At 42.6% G+C, this 22997-nt stretch overlaps 2 protein-coding genes across 2 annotated transcripts in view; both read left to right on the top strand.

Moving 5' to 3' along the window:
- LOC116222511 (neuroendocrine convertase 1-like) overlaps positions 1-8974 on the top strand; it is a 57849-nt gene extending 48875 nt beyond the window's left edge. The window contains exons 14-16 of the mRNA XM_031576917.2: positions 274-443; positions 4233-4399; positions 8345-8974. Of these exons, the coding sequence (XP_031432777.1) occupies positions 274-443; positions 4233-4399; positions 8345-8375 (368 nt within the window). The 3' untranslated portion in view covers positions 8376-8974. The remainder of the gene's footprint in view (positions 1-273; positions 444-4232; positions 4400-8344) is intronic.
- Positions 8975-9796: 822 nt separating this feature from the next.
- pou3f2b (POU class 3 homeobox 2b) lies at positions 9797-17114 on the top strand. The gene has a single exon (XM_031576795.2). The coding sequence runs from the start codon at positions 13548-13550 to the stop codon at positions 14874-14876; it is 1329 nt and encodes a 442-aa protein (XP_031432655.1). The 5' UTR covers positions 9797-13547; the 3' UTR covers positions 14877-17114.
- The last annotated feature ends 5883 nt before the right edge of the window (positions 17115-22997 follow it).

The raw sequence follows: 22997 nt of genomic DNA, 5'->3' as shown, positions 1-22997 counted from the left end.
ATTCCTTTGAATGAAAGTATGAAAATACCCATCACCTTTTTCTGATCTATTTTTCTATCTTTCCCTTTTTGTCTTTGAAACACACATTGCTAGTGTTCAGTCTTCCCCTCCCATTCTTTATTTCCCACACATACATAGATACAGTATTCTGTTCCACTTTCCCATCCACCTCTCTCTCTCTCTTTCTCCTTCTCTCTCTCTCTCTCACTCTCACACAGATACACATACACACATACACACACAGTCTGACCTCACTCTCCTTTACCCCAACAGAAGGCCCCCTTCGCAGTTTCGTTTCCATGGGAACTTCTCAGCCAATCCCAGAAAACATCCCGGACCTGCAGGACAGGTCTCTTCCCCAGGCCCTCATCCAGCTTGCCTTTGAGCTGGAGAGCCAGAGGCGGGTCGTCGACGACGACATCCCCGGCCCGCACAAACGGAAGGTACGACGACAGCGACTTCCCACACCAGGGCCTGAGTGATTTACTATTCCAATAAATCATTGGCGCTGCCTAATTTCCTATGGATTTCAATTTCCCCTGGACAAATCCGCATTGATCATCTTCAGGTGTGTAGAGGGCCCGCATGTCTCTCATGCCTGCCAGGGCCAGTAAGACCAGGGAGACCTCAGGAAACTCAACACAGGCCAGGGGAAAGGCTCTCAGATTTACCTTTACTCTCCTACAGGTTCTGGGTCTCTCTGTTGCACAGTTGCTGTCCTAAATGTGAAAATGATAATGGAAGTTATAAAAAACAGTCACAGTCAAATGGGCACAGTCAAATGAGGAAGTGAAACTATCCCTTGTTCTTTCTCTTTGTTAGGGATTAATTAAGGAACACGATAACAAAGATACTGTAACTGCTCTTAAATGTCAGAGGTTTAAAGAGAAATGACCCAACAGCAGTTCAGGAAGGGGAGCTTTAACAGGCAAGGTGCTTCCCAGTTCCCAACCCTGCAGGGAGACCGCACTTCTCCTGTGTCATTCAATCAACATGCCTCCCCTTCCCCTCTGTGGTGTGTGTGTGTGGGGGAGGGGGAGTGGTGGTGGTGTGTGTGTGTGTGTGTGTGTGTGTGAGGCTCTGCAGGGATTTCCAGCTCAATCCCTAAGATCCCTAAGAGACAACATCTCTGGACCCTCACTAGTTACACTGGCAAACACGCAGTCACCACTCACAGCCAGTAATTCGAATGCATGTAAATACGGTCACATAGACCCTTCCCTCCAGAGAAGTGTGAACTTGTGAAATAAAGGTTTTGGGAAGACCCTATTAGTTAATAATCAGTCGAATGTTGTCTTATAAATAAACAAGGCTAAATAAGAGAGCCTTCCCAGAGTCTTAGGATCAGGAGGAATCGAGCAATAGGGCAGTAGAATTCTGGACCACGTCTTTACCTGCACATTTCACTTCCTGTTTCCTTGTCAGAAGGTATTGTGGCATTTTAGTCTAAAACTAGCTAGCTAACTAACTACCTAACAGCCAAAAGACCTGCCTCGCAAACATCAATAACAACAGCACAGCTTGCACTAATCAAAGGTTCAAACAAAAGCAACAGAAACATACCTTTAAATATGGTGAAATTCCCTTGCCACTGAGGTAGAGGCTCACAGGTCTGGGAGAACCAGGCGGGGGGCTTTTGAGGCCCAGGTATGCTCCAAAACGTCTGCATCAGCACAACGCAGAAAGTATACAAGTTTTGCCGTTGCAGATATGTCTCTCAACTCACAAACTCAATCACTCAGTCACAGTGTTTGAAATAATATCTCTACATTGTGTACAGCAAAACCTTTTATTTAATAATAAACCTATTTATGTTTTTTGAAAGAGCTATAGTTTTCTCTGCCCTTTCATGTACGTTTACTCCTGTACCTAATTAGTTATAGCTACCTACCTTAAAGTACCTGTTCTAATTAGCTATGATTCCCTGAAGCATTAAATAAACCAAACTCTTTTCATCGACGGGTCTCCAGTAGTTTTATTCGCAGGGAGCAAACATGCTGATGAAAATGTGCATCTGTACTGTAAGTCTCTTTGGATAAAAGCATCTGCTAAACGACTAAATAGTGTAAATGGATTTAGTTTTCTCTTGACCCTGAGCCAGCGCTTTAAAACCTACATGCACATGTGCAGTCAATACACACAAGGCCGAGCAGACACAAAATTCTGGTACCGTGCGGACAGTCCTCATGGACCATGCTGATGATGAAATGTGCGCCATGTGTCATGCACCGTGTGTGGACCTAAGCGTAGCTGCGTCCGCCACACTGTCCTTTGGGCCTCAGGGTGCTCCACACCGAGTCACGCTCACCTGCTCAACAAGAACACCTCACCTTGACAACAAAACAACAGCATTGTTTCGAAACAAAAACTGCGATGTAGGCCCAACTTTTGTGATGCAAATTTGTTTTGGTTTATTATCTGATGGTGTTTGCTATTCTTGTGACACACTAACCATATGTAGAAAACCACAAAAATATGCTGAAATCTTTCACAGTCACAACAAGATTTAATTGAGAACATTTTTAAAGATCTCAGATATTCCATGATATTTTCAGATTTTTCTGGCACTTGAAGACACAAAAGAAAACCTTCTTTCTTCACTCAACATTATACAGCAGTGTTCAAAGTCACCCCACTAGTAGTCCCATAGGGGAAAACATTGATCTGATAAGGTGGACAGTCCACAGAGGAACATCAGATGTTCTAGGCATACAATGAAATCATAAAACCAAAGAGTTTGATGGTTACACCATAAAAGTTAATATTTGTCACAAAACAGAAAAAGTGTGAAATGCTGCTGTGATATCACTCCAGCCATGTTCATTTTGTTCTATGTTTTGCAGAAACAGTAGGTAAGCAGTCTATGCCTGTAACTGTTAAATGAGCACCTGTAGTCTTTTGGTTTTAACTAGTATTTATTCATGTGAAATATGTATGCTTTTACTTCATATAACTTCTAAAATACCCAAGTAATTCGCGAGCAGTGATTGTGTACAACACCTAAAAGATTTTTTTTTCCCTTTCACTTAAGCTCACACAATCTTCCGTTATTTCTCAACAAAGTCCACCAATAGGACTTTAAGTTGTTTCCGCTCGGCCCATTTGTTACACGTGGTGTACACACGGTGCCTGTGTCATAACTGGAGGTTTATTGGTGTTCAGGGGTGCGTTAGCGGCCTGACGGTCGGCCGAGATGGCGTCTCTCCCTGGGATGTTCCCCTGAGGCAGGGCTGTATGGATCGCGCAGGGATGGAGAAGAAATAAATTGGAAGGAAGGATAAATCGATGCCTGACGGGGAGGCAGGCAGACCTTCCAACCCCAGTCCAAACAGGGAGCTTTAGTTTTTAGTTGTGTTTTTTTTTTCTCCTGCGGCCTCTATTGGTTTAGTATGCGGGTCTGAGAGCAGAGGCTCAGCAAAGACTTGGCCTACAAATGATGTCCTTTGTCTGATCCATTATGGGAGGCTACAGTGGAGTGGAGGGGGGTCCTTGGCAGTCCTGGGGGACAAGTCTGGGGGACAGGGCTGGAGCGGTGGAGGGGTGGGGGTGAGACGGAGGGTACACAGGAGAGGAGAGAGTCCCTGAGGGGAATCAACACCTCTGATGAACTGAAGTGGGGAAATATTTAATGTTCTAGCTCTAGAGGAGAGGTGTGTGTTTGTGTGTGTGTGTGTGTGTGTGTGTGTGTGTGTGTGTGTGTGTGTGTGTGTGTGTGTGTGTGTGTGTGTGTGTGTGTGTGTGTGTGTGTGTGTGTGTGTGTCTACTGCTGGACTGTACGTGAAATTTGTCCTTGTTCAGAAAGTGTGGTGGTCTTTGGTTATTATTCCACTGTAAATAAATGTGTGTGTGTGAGAGAGAGAGTGTGTGTGTGCAAGTGCGTTTGTGTACGTGTGTGTGCGCACAGTTGTGTAAATGTGTATATATGCTTATGTTGTTTGTATGTTAGGGGGTCTTGAATGATGTGCGTATGTGTATGAATGCATGTCTGAGTGTATGCAGTTATGTACATTTCCGTGCGTGTGCGTGTGTGTGTGTGTGTGTGTGTGAAGGGTTTTTTCTATAACATTGTAAACATACATACACAACAGATATGTGCCTACTGTGCGTGTGTACCTGTATGTCTGCTTGGGATCATGGTATGCATAGAGATACCAATACACGTTTGCTGTGCTATTTCCACGAAACAAACACAAACCCACATGCTTTCTCTGCGACGTTTCCCCTTTCGCCAGGCCTTCAAAGCACAGTCCCAGGCCCAGGCCCATCCACCGTCATCATCTCTGACCCAGCATGTGGAAGGCACTGATGGGTCAGCCATTAGATCTTACCAGGAGATGATGTGGAAGACCCTGAGCACTGCCATCAAGCCCACCCAGCCCTCAATGCAGCGTCTCCTCAGGTAGGCAGCACTCTCCACCATTTTACTGTTTCATTTTCCTTTCACTGGATCGTAATTACATACTGTGCGTGAATTACTGTGTGTATGCATAAACAGCACAATAACCGTGAAGGAAGAAAGATAGAAAGAAAGAAATGTAAACACAGAAAGAAATGCAATATATATTAAATGAAAGCACCGTCAATTGCTTGAATTCACAGCAAACATATACACTAATAAAATGTCTACCCCTTCTGTAAATTAAATAAAAGGACATGTAAATATAGAGATATCGTTTCTCTTAATGGTATTGATTATTTTGTCCCTGTAAGTCAAACATGTGGTTTGGCCATGCACTTGGCGTATGGTAGCGTGGTGGTTCATGATGCTGCCAGACCTTGAGTTGATTTCTCAGAGGAGCAGTGTTCAGCTCCAGTCTCTACCTCACTGGCATCCAAGGGCTAAAAGACCCTGAGGGGGTGGGACGTGTATGAATTTGAATCGCTGCATTTGGTTGCTGGAGCGATTAAATTAGCGTGTTTGGAGATGTGAAACATTGCTGAAAATGTGTCTGAATTTTCATCTGTGGTTTTGGAAATATTAAATGAAAATCAAATCCTTCAAGGACTTGGCAGTGTTACAGTGGAGGTGAGAACTGCTAATTAAGGAGATGACATTCAGGTGCTGAAGCCCTTCTCTTCTCACCTGAGGTATGGAAAACACTTCAATTTGAACTTAAAGGTGGTGTCCACAACTCTAATCCAATACACTGTTTGGTGAATTCAGCACATTTCTCCTCGCTATCCTCCAGCTCTCAGTTCAGTGTGCGCGCTCAAAAAACCTCTTGTGTTTACACACAGTCCTGCCTCTGTAAATAGGAGGACAAACATAGTGGCTCGACTGAGCCATAAACAATTCCAGCCAATCAGCACCTTGCTTCAGGAGCACAGAAGGTAGAGTAGTAATTTGATTGGCTGTTGAGCTTAAATATCAACAACCTTACGCTAGAATCATGGACTCTGCCTTTAAGACTCAGACCTGGACTAACTGACATGTGTCCTCTGTTAACTGTCCTCTGTGGAAATGATCCCCTTTCCAGCAATAATGTCATAATGTAAAAAGGGCTCAAGAAGCCTCTTCAACAATGATATACTGGTCACAGGTGATGATTTTGAGTTTTAATGTCCACATTTCCTCTGACCGCCATCATTTTGAAACACAAGAGCCAAACAAACAAATGCCCTCCCCTCATTTAATTGTTCTGCGTGCAGTCCCACCTCCTACCCCTGCACCCGTACAGTCCTGGCTAATGATTGACAGGCGGTTTATTATTCTGATTGGTTAGACCCCTTTTTTCACTGATTACTCAGATGTTACAGGGTCAAGTATTTTATTTGTTTCCCATTGGCACAGCTTACACCTACTGGATTGTGGAATGTAAAGAGAATGCCACCTAGAATTACAAGAAGAATCTTTAAAAGGTGCTGGCTGTGCCTTATTGCCGTATGCACTTATTGTGGAGTGTTTGTGATTACTTATTTCAACAAGAAAGCGTTATTTGATTCGTTTCAATTGTGTAATCTGCAAAGATATGCTTCCCTGACAGCTTCTACTACGTCTGCTCTTCAGGGCTCCAGCCTTCAGCTGCCGTGGCCTCTTAGTGTGAAGATACTGGTCTCTTAGTGTGTATATACTGGTCTCTTAGTGTGTATATACTGGTCTCTTAGTGTGAAGATACTGGCCTCTTAGTGTGAAGATACTGGCCTCTTAGTGTGAAGATACTGGTCTCTTAGTGTGAAGATACTGGCCTCTTAGTGTGAAGATACTGGTCTCTTAGTGTGAAGATACTGGTCTCTTAGTGTGAAGATACTGGCCTCTTAGTGTGAAGATACTGGCCTCTTAGTGTGAAGATACTGGTCTCTTAGTGTGAAGATATTGGCCTCTTAGTGTGAAGATACTGGCCTCTTAGTGTGTAGATACTGGCCTCTTAGTGTGTATATACTGGCCTCTTAGTGTGTATATACTGGTCTCTTAGTGTGAAGATACTGGTCTCTTAGTGTGAAGATACTGGTCTCTTAGTGTGAAGATACTGGTCTCTTAGTGTGAAGATACTGGCCTCTTAGTGTGAAGATATACTGGCCTCTTAGTGTGTATATACTGGTCTCTTAGTGTGAAGATACTGGTCTCTTAGTGTGAAGATACTGGCCTCTTAGTGTGAAGATACTGGCCTCTTAGTGTGAAGATACTGGCCTCTTAGTGTGAAGATACTGGTCTCTTAGTGTGAAGATACTGGCCTCTTAGTGTGAAGATACTGGTCTCTTAGTGTGAAGGTACTGGTCTCTTAGTGTGAAGATACTGGTCTCTTAGTGTGAAGATACTGGCCTCTTAGTGTGAAGATACTGGTCTCTTAGTGTGAAGATACTGGCCTCTTAGTGTGAAGATACTGGCCTCTTAGTGTGAAGATACTGGCCTCTTAGTGTGAAGATACTGGTCTCTTAGTGTGAAGATACTGGCCTCTTAGTGTGAAGATACTGGTCTCTTAGTGTGAAGATACTGGTCTCTTAGTGTGAAGATACTGGCCTCTTAGTGTGAAGATACTGGCCTCTTAGTGTGAAGATACTGGTCTCTTAGTGTGAAGATATTGGCCTCTTAGTGTGAAGATACTGGTCTCTTAGTGTGTAGATACTGGCCTCTTAGTGTGTATATACTGGCCTCTTAGTGTGTATATACTGGTCTCTTAGTGTGAAGATACTGGTCTCTTAGTGTGTATATACTGGTCTCTTAGTGTGAAGATACTGGTCTCTTAGTGTGAAGATACTGGCCTCTTAGTGTGTATATACTGGCCTCTTAGTGTGTATATACTGGTCTCTTAGTGTGTATATACTGGCCTCTTAGTGTGAAGATACTGGTCTCTTAGTGTGAAGATACTGGTCTCTTAGTGTGAAGATACTGGCCTCTTAGTGTGAAGATACTGGCCTCTTAGTGTGAAGATACTGGCCTCTTAGTGTGAAGATACTGGCCTCTTAGTGGGTAGATACTGTAGACAGGAGCCTGCAGCTGATACTGATGGACCAGTGGTCTTTGGAAAGGAAGGCTTGGGAGCCTCTTCGGAAATCACAAAACACGAATGATGAATCCATTAGTTTACATCTACTTTGTTTACAGATGGGTATGGTTATAAAGTCTCTGCTAAAATAAATTCTGATTGTGGCGGAAACTCTCCGAACCACACGCACGCATCACTTGAATATTGAAAACTATGTGTCTCCTTAGTCAGTGTTTCTCAACTGGTGGGTCTTGACCCAAAAGTGGGTCGTGGAATCATTCTGAACTGGTCGCAGAGTGTGTGTGTGTTTTCCTTCAGAACTTTAATTACTTTTGTAGAAAATAAAGAAACAGTAGCTCTTATTTTGAAAGGGAAAAAGCTGAGTATTCGTGGTTTTCGTGTATGTGACTGAGATTAGCTGTGATATATACAGTTTTGTGTGCGGGAAAGAAATAAACATGTATGTTTTATAACCAGCTAATTTGATGAAGAATAGAATGTAAAGATTGAATCATTAAATAGGGCAAAAGGTGAAGCAAGTAGTCCCCAGGTAACTTGACAGTGTGGTAAAAAAAAAATCTATTATTTAAAATCTATCTGATGTCAGACTTGGTAGTGAATGCAGTGAATTCAGACTATGTATGTAGGGATGAAAGTAGGCCCTATGTTTATGTTTATATTTTTATGTTTATTTTACAGTTTTAATTCTATAAAATTTAAGTCGCGACTTAATGAGCATGGCAAATTGGGGGTCCCAAGGCCAGACCAGTTGAGAACCTTTCCTAAATCATAAGTAACTGAGAGATTATTTCCTTCCTCATCTCTTTCCCTCTTGTTATTTCTCCCTGACACTTCCTCCCTCTCTCTCTCTTTTTTACCTCACTCTTTCACTCCCTCTCTCTTTTTCTGACTTGAAGCAGACAGAAGAGGAGGGTGCACACAAGTTCCTGAGGACAGAGTGACTGTGTGTCTGTCTATGTGTGTGTGTGTGTGTGTGTGTGCGTGCGTGCGTGTGTGTGTGTAAAGAGAGGGTGAAAGTGATAGGTGTGCAGCAGAGACCTCCAGAGATGCCCCCCTCACCCCTCCAGGTCACTCTTGCCCAGCACGGGGAGATATTCCTCCCGACGCTGCCACTGAGCGCTGGAGGCCACTGCACCTGGGACACTTCAGCCAGGGGGCAGAACAGATGGATGCAGCCAGGGCAGTGAACACAGGACAGGAGCACTTGACTCCGGAAGCACTCCGCTACTCCTTGCTCTTTCAGATATCTCTCTCCTTCCCTCTTCTCTCTCTCCCACTCCCTCTCTTTTACTCCATCCCTCTTTTTCTCTCTCTCTATCATTCTCTCCCCCCTCTCCACCCCTCCCTTACACATTACTGATGTAAGGATAGTCTTTTAAAATGTCTTTTTTTTCCTGAAGTGCCAAAATATTATTTAAAACTAAATTATTAAATGGGAATGGAATTCACTGACCCAGGAAGATTAATTTGTATGCCTACATTTGTGCTGGAGTGTTCAACAGTTCCCAATACAGATTGTCATATCAAAATGTGTCTTCAGTTTTTATTTCCCTGCCTACTGCCATCAGCATCTCACCTAAATCATGGAATGATATAGAAGAGAAGGCAATAATGAAATGCCTTATGTGAAATCTACTATATTTAGGGTGGCTGGGAGTAAAACAGCAGAAACGGCTATATCTTAGATACATCAGACCTCTAGTGATTCACCAGATGAAGGCAGACGTTTGCGTTCTCCCCGGAATCTCCCACCGTTTGCCTCTGCTCCGCCGTGGAGTACCTCTGCCATATCGACGCTACAATATTGATGTTTCAATTAGAACACCGTTACATACCGAGGCAGCCTCGTAACACGGCGCGTCTCCGACCATCTGTTCAGCTTCCGCGTTTGAGGAACGAGGCACGTGGGGCTAATGGAGCCGCACATGAGCGATGGGCCCGCTGCCTCATGCACGTCGCTATGCAGTAAAGGAGGGGAGTATTTTCATCCCGTGATTTCGACACTTAAATCACAGCCGTTATGTTTGCGAACACACGCGTCAACCAGCTAATGCACAGGCCTGAGCGTTGTATCAAAACATATGTATGGAAATTCTTCCTAAGCCATCAAAGTAGGAAGATTTAAATATATATATATTTATAAACGGTATCTGCCAGGTTTGGCTGCTAGGAAGATGGGATGTGAAAATAATACAGCATATTATGTTCAGCATTATTGGCCGCTAAACATAGAATCAAAGACATAGTTCTTTGGATTAAGTCGTTAATCTGTTGATGCCATTAAGCAGCAGTGCAGGTGTTTGTATACCCGTTGTGAAGTGATCTGCATTAAAAGCTTCTGGGGAATGGGAATGAAACGGCTGGAAATAAAGCCAAAAGTGGTCTTTGAAAACATAATCACTTGCTCTGCAAGCAACCTGTTGGGTTTTCAGTGACAAGGGATTGCCAAGACCTACTTCATGTCTTCCAAGGGTCCAGGAGGTCAGTGGGACAAACCGTGCCCACGGCAATCTAGAGTGTCCATGTCAATCCAAGAGGCGAATATCGCCAGGGTTATTTGTGTTGGCAAGAGCGGCAAAACCGAAATGTAATTTAAAGGAAAGCATGGTAATTCTCCCTTTTTTCATCTGGGTGGTCTTTTCATCTTCTCACACAGAAGGAGAATACACCGCCCAGTACAATGGACACAAACAATAAGCCGCCAAGTTTCAGAGGAGTGCAAATTTAACGAAGTCTTTGTGCCGACTAATTGCATTGGAATACCATTCCGAGTGAGAGGCCTCTTTGGCTCGGACTAAGGGGATAGCCCCTTCAAAGGAGCCCTTCTCTGTCTGTCTGTATCTCTCTCTCTCTCTCTCTCTCTCTCAACACACACCATTCACCACCCACACATACACACATAATGTTGATAAATGCTCGCCAAGTTTTCGCCAGTTGAATCCCTCCATATTTTAAAGAAATACTGGACAGAGTGGTAAACGCAGGTTGCAACTCTACCCCAAAAATACATCTACAAACTAACGAGGCCTTTGTGAGGTTTAGTGTTTTACATTTATCCGCGGTATAAAGCTGTGAAGGCTTATGCGTACACTAACAGTAGCATCCTACGATTTAGCCAGTACTTAAACCGTGCCTTTATGAAATGTAATTAATTATTTTCATCAGTATTTGAACATGACCGTGTTCTCGCGAGTATATCCGCAGAGGGAAACACGTTGATGTATGAGGAGACAGTTACCTAATTAGACCATAAAAAATGGAATCTTTACAGCATGCGGGTCATATAATTACTGTTAATTTAACGCTCAGATTCTCTGTCATTAATTTTTATTCCCTTAAATGTAGTTTGGCAGCGCTTCCTGGAGCTCAGAAATAGATTTTACTGTATGAGAAAGCGCACTGGCCCCTCCGAATGAATTACCACAGACCCGGCAGTCCAAATAACAAGCTTCGCATCATTTATGCGTTGTTAAGCCATGTAATTGAACGACCCATAGTTTGCATATTACACCATTAAAGTAATGTGCTTTGGTTTTCTCCCAACACGACTATTTAAGCCTCTGTGGCAATGTAGTAATTCTCCGAATTACAGCCCTAATTGCCACAAATGTTCTTTTGATTTGGATGATTTCACTGTTACGCCACAATGATGATCATCATTAGATGAATACATTTTCTGATCCTGACCATGTCTTAAAACTTTTTTTAAGGCGAGCGACCAGGCTATAGACAACCATGTGATTTGATATTTTCTCCCTGACTTTTCCGTTAGGCTACTTGACTGCTACTGCAACGAAAGTAGCCCACAAGTTCACACATGTTGAAGAAGGCTATTTAAAAGGTATGGTGCTAACTTGTTGTAGCCTATGGCTTACAGCAAGGATAAAGTTATATCCTGTTGAGGCTGTGTAACGATTACCTAACAATTTAGCCCATATATCCCACATTTGATCAAATGATCTCATTTGTCGTTTGAGGTTTCATTAAGATAAACAGCAATGCAAATAAAGCTCTGGTAAATGTTTAGACCATCATGGCAGTTCTTATGAATGATATGCCAGATGCCAACTATAGGCAAGGATATGTGTAAAAAATAAAAAATTACACGAATGCTCACTGGGCAGACTGAGCACCGTGCACCTGATTCTGCAATCGAATCTCCTTCGGGGTGAAACGTGAGAAAAGCCATCGTATACTTTGCAGGTTAAGCGTTATTCTTAAAATTGTGTCCGATTTTACCTATAGATCTACACTGGGTTGCTTATAGGCCTATGTGCTGCTCCTCTGTGGTGTCAAAAAGATAGTCTCTCTCTCTCTCTCTCTCTCTCTCGCTCTCTCTCTCTCTCTCTCTCCCTCTGTCTCTCTCTCTCTTTCTCTCTCGTTCAGTCTCTTTCACCCACTCAGTTTCTCCTTTGTCCCGTCAGTGAGCCGCTCTAAATGGGCCTTTAGACACAAGAAGTGGGGGCGAAAGTAGCTGTGACGTGAGCCCTGTTGTTTCCATTACTCTTCTCTATGGCAACGGTCGGCGGTGAGGGAAAATGTCCTCCCTTTGGACAATGTCAGATCCTTTGCACACTCAGAGGGGGAGGACAGCTGGGCCGATTCTGACACCTGCGCACTCCACAATGGATTTGGAGCCGCTTGCGCCCATGTCCCACTCCCACTATAAGTTGGCCCACCTAAACTTTTTTTTTACTGACAGTAAGTCATATGAAGCCGACTATTAGCCTATGCATAATAATTATATAAAAAAACAAGTGAAACAGTGATTACTCAAAAAAATAGTCTCACTGCAGAAAACAAACCACTACCATGAGTGCAATATTAACAAAGTATTTTTGAAATGGCAGTTAAGGTAATATATCGCAAAGCCTTATTAAATAGCTGTGGATATTCCAGTAATATCTAGGCTTAAGTATGGCTCAAACTTTCAGAAAAGCACAAAATTAAACACTTACGGCCAGCTCCCTTTTTTATGAAGTGGATAATAACAAGCTCATAAAAGTTATTAGAGGGTCATCATAGTCATAGACTATTTAATGTCCACTTGTGCATTTAAAAAAATTATAATCCGAAATCAGCACATTAAGTTTAGTAGCCTATAAACGTTCTCAATGTTAAATAAATAAGCTACATCAACAATTTAAGCTGAACAGACTCACATAGGGCTATACCTCCCCCTGAAGCTGCATGATACACACATTTCTACTGACTAGTCCACATCAGTAATGACATCATCTACAGTCTGTGAAGACGGGCTGTGTTATTATGACACCCTCAAATCTCAAATTCACTACCCAAACAAGAGTGTCCAACTTCAGTCTGAAAACAAGATCTACTGAACACAAAATTGCTTAGTGTATCACTATATTAGTCGTCGTTTAAGTACTGCTTCTATTTTATACTTTTTTTTAGTTTTGATGGAGGCCTACCCATTGCCATTAACGAATTGTCATGAATACTTTTTACTACTATAATTCGTTATTCGATTTTTTTTTGCTTAGTAGTAAAAAATAGTTTGGCTGAAATGAAATGATTGGTGGCCATGTTTAATCGTGTCAATGCATTTAGACCAATACGCATAAAATAAATATTTACCAGCATTTTTAAAAAGTATCCTTATGTTATCCAGAAACTGTCCTGATCAAGCTGTCAAACAATTGCTAAAGCTTGAAATTACAGAATTCAATTTACAGCAGTCCAGTGAGTTAAGTGCAAAAAGTTTGAAACAAGTCTTGGCAGGCTACACATAAGGAATTTGCATACTTCTGTCTTAAAAAATAAACAGAAACTTTTTGGTTACACACAGAAATATAGCTCTAAATATTTATTTTATAATTTTGATAACATCAGCATGGTATAATGATACATGCCTAAATATAAACACTGCATCCTGGTTTACTAACACACCAAATTCTACGCTATTATTCAAATGTTGAAAAAACAAGCCTTTTTTCTCACAGTTTGTCTGAGAGAATAACCTGTGCTGGTCCTCTCTCCGTTGCCGTGGCTCTTTCAGTGTCTCACGTTTCAGAGGTGCCGCAGAACTCATAGCTCTGTTGGAAGAAAAGGGTAGTGTTTGTTAAGGCCCACAGCTGGCCAATGAGCGTGATGCTGTTAGAAGAGAAGACGTCCGTCAACCCTTTTCACCCAATGGAGGTCGCCGAGGGGCGGAGCTCAGGTGCGCGCCGCTGTGTCCACTTGGCGGAGAGCCTGGGAGACGCCTGTGGCAAAAGAGTAACTGTCAAATGCAAGGTTTCTGTAATAAGAGCGATCAGTCCGGCTCCGAGAGTCATGGCGACCACAGCATCAAATCATTACAACATTCTCACCTCCAGCGCATCCATTGTGCACTCGGAGTCCGGGAGCATGCAGCAAGCCACGGCGTACAGGGACGCGCAAACCCTGTTGCAAACTGACTACTCATTGCAGAGCAACAGTCACCCGCTCAGCCACGCGCACCAGTGGATAACGGCGCTGTCGCACGGAGAAGGGGCTCCGTGGTCGACTAGTCCCCTCGGCGAGCAGGACATTAAACCCTCGGTGCAGACCACAAGGGACGAGATGCACAACTCCAGCAACCTCCAGCACCAGTCGCGACCACCCCATCTGGTCCACCAGACGCACGGGAACCATCACGACGCCAGGGCATGGAGAACGACTACGGCAGCTCACATACCGAGCATGGCAACATCCAACGGACAGAGCCTTATTTACTCACAGCCGGGATTCAACGTCAACGGACTAATCCCGGGCAGCGGACAGGGGATGCATCATCACAACATGCGAGACGCACACGAGGATCACCACAGCCCGCACCTCAGCGACCACGGCCACCAGCCGTCCCAACACCAGCAGCACCAGCACCAGAGCCACCACGAGCACTCTGACGAGGATACGCCGACCTCCGACGACTTGGAACAGTTTGCCAAGCAGTTCAAGCAGAGGAGAATCAAGCTGGGCTTCACACAGGCAGACGTCGGACTCGCTTTGGGAACGCTGTATGGAAATGTGTTTTCCCAGACCACGATATGTCGGTTTGAGGCCCTGCAACTCAGCTTCAAAAACATGTGTAAGCTCAAGCCTTTGTTGAACAAGTGGTTGGAGGAGGCCGATTCCACCTCGGGGAGCCCGACGAGCTTAGACAAAATCGCGGCACAGGGGAGGAAGAGGAAAAAGCGAACCTCTATCGAGGTAACCGTCAAGGGGGCTTTGGAGAGTCATTTCTTGAAAAGCCCCAAACCAGCAGCCTCTGAAATAGTTTCGTTAGCGGACAGTCTGCAGTTGGAGAAAGAGGTCGTAAGGGTTTGGTTTTGTAACAGAAGACAGAAAGAGAAGAGGATGACTCCTCCCGGAGGACAGATCCCGGGAACCGAGGATGTGTACGGGGACACGCCACCACACCGTGGGGTCCAGACACCGGTACAATGAACAAACGAGGACCATTCTTGCTTTTTCTGACTGTCTTGGTTTTTATTTATACCTAAAAATATCCAGTCCAACACAGAACTATCCAGAGGATAGCAGGTGTTATGTCTAGGAGGGAGCACACGTTAGCCTACCAGTCCTAAACAACATCAACAGCGCGCATAGCGTAGCGAGAGGGAAGGTGGGTTTTCCTCAACAGCTAGGGGAGCGAATGTTTTTGTAAAGATATACCCAGCACTGTGACATCGCAGTTTCTAGGTGTAAACCTTTTGTGATGGGAAGAGCCGTCAAGGTGAAAAAATGTCATTTTTTTAGAGCGTACATTGTGGTCCATTTACCGCCTATACTGTTTACATATTTGACTTTTGTAGTGTATGCATACGGCTACATTATCATTGCATTGTTTTGTACAGGACTGCTTGTCCTACGTGAAAAGTGTCAAGAGCTGCTGCATTCGATATCAGAACGCCATTTTGACAGCTGCTGCGCTGAACTGGAGTTGAGCATCAGGCAAAGGTTTTCACTCTATCAGCCGTCAACATTAGTGATCTTGAGTAGGCCTGCAAACGCTCAATTAAGTTGAGTTTGGAGATTATTATTATTATTATTATTACTACTACTACTATTATTACTATTATTATTATTATTATTATAATTATTATTATTACTATTATTATTTGCAGAACTGTAGGCCCATCAGGTCATTCTCAGCAGATCATATTTCAGATATTTCAGATGTTTAGATTCGGCGCAAATTACAAGGAATCAATTAAGTCACGCAAATGTCAACCACTTTTTTATCAACTCATGCGCTTCTTAAAACACAAAGGCTGCCACCGCCAAGCTCTGCGCCACGCGCCAGCAGTTCGCGGACAGGTCACTGAAGGGCTACGTGGCGACGGATATCTGACACTTCCCTCAAGCGACAAAATATTACCGCATAGATGTTCCAGAACAGCAGAAGATCAAGTTTGTAAATATTGTATAATTTGAACAGACATTGCTTCGTTATTTCTCACTGGGGCACTTTTTTCTTTAAATGATTTAAAAACAAAACAGGTTTTAGCTGTTCGATTATTTTTTTATTCAAATTGATTTGACATAATTTTGTATTAGGCTCTAGTACATTCTATTTTTTATTTATAGTAATTTGTAGCGAAACTATTGCTCGTTATTTGTAGTGTGTTACAGTTGCTTCTTGGCTTTATTTGCTTTAATTTCATCTTACATTTTTCCAGTGGGTTCAGTACACTCAGCACTATCTTGCCAAACCAACTCAGTATATCTATTTTTTGATTCTTTCTTTCAAAATTAATTGGCAAAATGTACTTCAGCTCCTGACTTGCAGACCAATGTTTTTTTTCTGCAATAGTTTTTTTAATTTATGTTGTCTGTTTTATTCTCTCTTTTTTCAAATGGAAAGATATTTAAGTACAATTTATATTTACGTCTGAACTAGAAAGCATATTATATGAAATGTTGGCACCACCTATTATAATTATTATTATTATCATACACCATTCAAAGCCATGTGTAGGTCTATCATTTCAGAAAGAGAGGCTTTGGCGAAGTTGAGGCTAATTTTCGTTTTTGAAAGCGCTATGATGGAGGTGAGGTAGGCTACGATATGAATGCAGAATAAGGTGTATTTACATCTACATTCTAGAGTCCGCATAAGCGCTGATTGATATGGGGGGAGAGAGGCCAAGGCTCATCCTGTTCATCACACGGACTGTATAGCCTGCAGTCACCGCTATAGGCCTATGTAAATATGTCTTTCAAAACCCTAGAAATATTATTTTCCCTCATTTTACTTTTTATTTTAATGTTTTAAACAGAGACACTACCCAGGGAAGTGTGTTTTCTTTCTATGTTATTCCTGATTTGTTTGATTAGGCCTTCATCTTTATTTTCAGTGGTCTGCCTAGTGCTACTCTTTTCTTTAAAAGAAAACAAAAAGGTGGACGTAAACGCAGATTATTTTCTCCGTAGCTTTAATCAATCAAGCCTATTATGAATTGAAAACAAATTGTGGGATGTATTTATTTGTTGTTTTGTTAGCTTTTTTTTGTCATAGTCTATCAAACTCTGTTTGGTCTGGATGAACCTGTGTGGGTAAAATAAAAAGCGCAGAGGGTGTGATAGAGATATGTTCAAGTAATATTTCATCACTGGATACTAAGTGAACAAAAGACTTGCACATTTGAAAATATTTGAATTATTAAATAACTTTTTTCTTGATTTCAGACGTCTAATGCATTCTTTTAACTTTAGTTTACGTGCACAACCCACATAGTTTAATCATTGGAGTTTGCAAAATCAGACAAAGATTGCCAGCATAACAATAGAGGCATGCCAGATCTCAAGATGGTGATTACTTTGAACTGCAACAAAAGGCTATCAAGCTTGCATGCAAATCGGGGCTGTCTGTGCCACTGTTTTGGTTGCAGTCACATTTGAGTCACAAACTTGGGTCAGATTAGGGCAAATGATTCCGAACTACGTGTCCAACGTCCCGAGGTCTACTCCTTTCATCTGGCTGTACCATCCTGTCACTGTGCGTTTGAGCGTTTTGTTGACGAAATGCCGTCATTATGGGCGTCATTAGTGTAATTGTTTAACGCGAGTCTCATGTTTAGCGTGTTCAACAGGTCAGTTGGATTGCAATATTGATACGGAACTCAAGTATGGAAGAGGGTCAAATGGACTAATCAAGTCATTGTAGCTGATCGGACAAAAGCGAGACAAAAGTGCCCTCTAACGGCCATCCGCGCCTCCACTGCATGTTAACCATATTTTTCACCAACATCGTGATCGTTGAGGTTCCTTCTGTGGTTAAATGTAGGCTAGAGCTGCTATGGTTTGTTATGGTTATAAGATGACGAATTTCTGTTGGGGAAAACATTGACTAATAATTGTAGATGTTATCAATCTGAAATCTGTCGCCACCTGCTAGTTAGGAAGCGCCCGTTTGTTTTGACGCAGCAGGTGATAGACAAGAATACCTTGTCAGACTTGTCAGTCAGCAAGACTCTGGCGTGATGCATGTAAGATAGGCCTACTGTAATCGATCGATGTTATACTCCCATAGTTCATCCCAGGAGGCCGCTTCTTACACAAAAAGCCACAGGCAAATCTGATTCTGTTTTTTATTTTTAGGTGGAATCGGCAGAAATATGTCTCCTAACAGAAATGTGTTACTAAAGATTTTAGGCCTTCTAACAAAGCTAACTTTGAATGCAATATGAATATTTGAAGGGCCAAATCTCTGATGACTCATAACTCACTAAAAGGCAGGTAGTCCAAAATACAACCTCTAACCTATAGTTAATTCAAACGCAAATGTTCTATCCTTGTCAGACAGTACACAAAACGTCAACTGCCCCGCTCCTCCTGTTGTGAACACTTACTCTAATTAAAAAATATGTGTATATTTATGTAAGCAAATGTAGTTATTATTGGTATCATCGTAAACACCGAAATTGTTCACATTTACGGTTGTGATAACTGAAATTAAAAGTTCATCATTATACATCAAATGCTTAACTGACACAAGTTAAAAAATACTGTAAAGTTATATAAATACCTTTAGGCCTATAAGAGGTGAGGTTAAATGCAGAACTTCCACATGTATTTGGTAGATATATTTCACAAATATCCTAAATATGAAACTGATGCCTCACAAGTTCCAATTCTCTCTCTCTCTCTCTCTCTCTCTCTCTCTCTCTGATAAGTATACAGTGCTGTGCAAAAGTTTTAGGCACATTTGAAACAATTCTTCAAAGTGATGATGCTTTTAAAATTACATAAATCATTATTATTTATCAATTAGCAACAACATATGAAGCGCAGCAAACTGAAAATACCTAAATCAATTTCACTGTTTACAAAAATAATGTTTGAAAATCTAAATATTTTACTTCCTACTGACACACTAATGCACAAGACAGGAAACAATTGTGTAAAAAATGATATGCCTAAAACTTCTGCACAGTACTGTTTATCCATCACTTAGATGTGGCAGTGCAGTTGGCTGCAGGAGTCAGAAGGATTGATGTCGGGTGATGACTTCTCCAGTTCATTTGGACTGAGCGGCACTCTCTCCTCACCTGTCCCCATCTCTGAAGATGAGACAGCCATATCTCAAGCAATGCAACAGCCTTAATGAGTGAGAAAATCCATACTGGTTATGGCGAAGGTCAACAGAGGACTTTACCCAACTACATTTATAGTACAATTGATTCTCCTCGAAATCGGGCCCAGTTCAGTAGATAAGAAATAAACGCAATCTCATAATTTCAAATGAGTTGTATAGTAAACAAACAGTCAAACACATTCAGCAAGTGTGTGTAACAGTAGGATGTTTGTGCGCTTGTGTGTATAACGGTGTTTGTGTGGGTGAATGTGTGTGAGCTTTAATGGCTGATGGTTGTATGTATAAGCACATGTGTGTGTGTTTTCTGCAAACGTGTGTGTGTATGCATTTCCTGTGCATGTGTGTGTGTGTGTGTATGTATTTCCTGTGCGTGTGTGTGTGTGTGTGTGTGTGTGTGTGTGTGTGTGTGTGTGTGTGTGTGTGCGTTGAGACATGGAGCCTCCCTCATGAGATGCCCAGTGTTTCAGCGCTGATACCTGTGATGGTTGGACTCCCTGTGAGCTGAGGGCAGTCCTGGTATCCAGGGACTCCCCCTGCCTTCCCGACAGGCTTCTGGGGGAGAAGGTGGAACTGCTGGAGGGTGGGGCTGGATGGACTGGTTAGATAGGACAAGGGGGAATATAACTGTCACCTTACATTTCAGCTGAAGAGATTCCCAGCATAGAGCCACTTACCCCACCGTGCACTGTCCCCGTCTGTGGGAGATAAAAGCACAATGTCATGGTTTAGTTTTTAATTCACTGTAGTGTAGCACAGCTGTGAGGCACGCCGCTGTAGGTTTTAAACCAAATTCAAATAAAAATTCAAACTCAAGTGTACTATCCTTAAGCTAGCATTTAAAAACAAAAGACATACCGACAAACACATCGGCCATGTTTCGATGGAGTCCTCAAGTGAATTCCACATGGTTGCAGCAGCTAAAGGAAGTAAACAGTTCTTTACATTCTGACACGAAAACCTCTCTGGCAGGAAGGGGAAGGGGGGGGGGGGGGGGGAGGAGGCTGAGACAGGGTACTGCTGTCACGCTGGAGCTCCAGCACAGCTCTCAGTGTTCTCAGCAGCGTTGCATTTGACAGTTTCCTTACCTGTGTAGCTATCACTCACATGTGTCACATTACTGATCTCACGTCAGCTGTATTTTTAGACCTCCATGAAAGTGGCGTCTCCCAGTCCAACCAAGCGTGTGTTGCTGTGTCACTGTAAAGAGTGTCTGGAAGGTGCATATGAGAGCCGGTGTGTGTGAGTAAGTGAGATGAATGACCTGAAATAATTTTTTTTAAAGCTGCTTTCAGAAATGTGGACTGTAGCACTCAGAGTTAGTCTTCTGTGAGGGCATTTTAAAGCTGCAGGTTTTATTTCTTTCAGTTTAGAATAGGTTTATATGTGAGCGCTTGTTCATTTATTTCTCTCCTAAACCACCTTAATACATTAACCAACCCATTCAAACAAATGCTAGGTATTATAACAACAAAATTGTAAATGTGTTTTTATAAATAGGGCATATGCAAGTACAGAACAATTTACTCTTTGTAAAAATAGCTGTTTCAAATTAAGGACAGTGGTCTTTGATGCAACTACTTGCTTCTCACCAATAATTGCTGTCGAAATCAATACAGTGTGTGTGTACACGTGCGTGCGTGCGTGCGTGCGTGCGTGCGTGCGTGCGTGCGTACGTGCGTGCAGTACAGGCCACCTTTGAAGTCATGGATCCAGAGGCACTGACTTCAGTTTAATAAAAATTAGTCACACAGCAAAACTGAGTGAAATAAATACCTCCTCTATATTTCACTTGTTTGTCTGTGCAGCTCCAGTTCCTAGCTCAGCACCGCATGCCCATAACCTTGATGCTGGGTGAGCCGGGGTCTGTGGGTGTGTGAGACTGGGAGATGTCCTCAGGTAGGCGCCACAGTCCTCCAGCGCCATCTAGTGAGAGACTAGTGACTGGGTGCAGAGCTAGAGATCAATAACAGAGCGAAGTGTGGCTGTATGTGTGTGTGTGTGTGTGTGCGTGGCTGTGTGCGTGGTTGTGTGTGTGTGTGTGTGTGTGTGTGTGCGTGGCTGTGTGTGTGTGTGTGTGTGTGTGTGAGGTTGTGTGTTTGCGAGTGTGTGCGTGGTTGTGTGTATCAGAAGGAAACTACTCTTCATCAACTTGGGAAATGAATCTGATTTGTCCTCTTACCCTGGCCAGAGAAAGAAATGCTGGACAACTTTCCTCTGGAAGTATTAAATCTCACGGGGCTGGGAAGGGCCAGATGTCAGCACTCCAGAAGGGATGCAGAAGAAGAGAAAACTAGGATCTTTAGCTAAGAGCTGATGACATTTCTAAATGTTTCTTCAAGCTCACCCTCACCAGTTCCCCATAAAAGACCGCAGAAGTAGCTGTGTTCAGGAGTTTTACACTATTAAAACACTATTGCTCCTTCTCTCTGTCTCTCTCTCTCTCTCTCACACACACACACACACACACACACACACACACACACACACACACACATAAACACACACACACACACACGCAGAGTGAGTGTACCGTAGCCTCAAAATGACAACCCAGACATTGTTTTTAAGCGCCAACCACAGTCAAGGTAATTACATCCAGCACTGGAAAGCACACTGATGTGTATGTGTGTTCATTTGTGAAGTTATTGTCTAATTACAACACCGCATGAACTTCAAGGATTATTCGCATGACTCACATCTTCCAGGGCTAAGTGTTCACACTGTTGATGAGGCGTCGTTTCTCACATTCACTATTTCAGTGGTAGGGAACAAAGCAATCAAGCACATGCTAGTCTGTTGGAAACGCTATGGTACCGTCATAACTAACATAGCTCGAATTTGACTTTTGATTATGTTTTATGCTATTTTTCACATTTTGATGATTTACGAACATCTTTTCAGACCCTGAGAGATTGTGGTGCATCAGACACTTTCAACTCACTATCAAATATTACTTTCTATCATTCTTAAGCACTGAAGGCATATTTAACAGACAGACAGTCATGGTGGAAATCACACAGTGAAGCAGTACTGATCAACTCTCAATTTATTCAACTGAGGTGCACTGATCATCCTAACCGCCGAACCCGTCAACAACAGAAAATATCAATAAATTAAACAATATGACTTCTGCCCCCTCCCCCCCACACACATAAATATATTAAAACTTAAGAGAATATCTTTGACATTAAGGTTGGATTGTTTGTGTGTGTGTGTGAGTGTGTGTGTGTGTGCTTGCAATCCACAAGCACCAAGACAGTATCTTTTGAAGGCCTGATGCCTTTAAGAGGAAAAGTAAACATTGCATATATTCCACCAAGAGCCTGGGTTTAAACCATTTTATCAAACAGGACACCAATCTAATGTTGTGCCCTGATTTCCTATTCAATGTCTGATTAGGGCAAACAAAACCTATTTCTCTATGTATCTAGTTACACACACACACACCTACACATGCACACACACAGGCATAGAGAGGCATACCACATTAAGTTATTAAAATAAGGCACAGGGAAACGTCACCTATCAGTCAAAATCAAACAAAAACTTCAAGTTTTACCAAAAACAAAAAAGAAACATCTTCTGGATATGCACCACTGTGTACATCAGTACTGTCAACAATTTGTTCAGTCTGTAGAATATTAAACATGGCATAACAAATGCACAATCATTTGTGTGTGTGTGTGTGTGTGTGGTTGTGTTTTCTTTTGTCTTTTCTTTCCAAAACATTTAACACCAACACATTATCTAAAAAGGTTCTCGTAACACCGGTGTGTGTTACTTGTCCGATTTGAAATGAGAAACCGGTGGCAGTGGGTGGCACTGGTGCCCTGCTTGCTAGGATGGCTCTACTCACCACACACACTCCTCCAGAAGCACTCGGACAGCGGAGGAAGTCAGAAAATAAACTAAAAACAACAGCAGAAATCAGAGAGAGAGAGAGAGAGAGAGAGAGAGAGAGAGAGATA

The sequence above is a fragment of the Clupea harengus genome, chromosome 11 (genome assembly GCF_900700415.2).
Source record: "Clupea harengus chromosome 11, Ch_v2.0.2, whole genome shotgun sequence".
Taxonomy (NCBI): domain Eukaryota; kingdom Metazoa; phylum Chordata; class Actinopteri; order Clupeiformes; family Clupeidae; genus Clupea; species Clupea harengus.
This window is presented reverse-complemented; position numbering and strand designations above follow the sequence as displayed.

Coding starts and splice junctions, on each gene's coding strand:
- pou3f2b (XM_031576795.2), top strand. CDS start 13,548: ATGAGCGTGATGCTGTTAGAAGAGAAGACGTCCGTCAACCCTTTTCAC.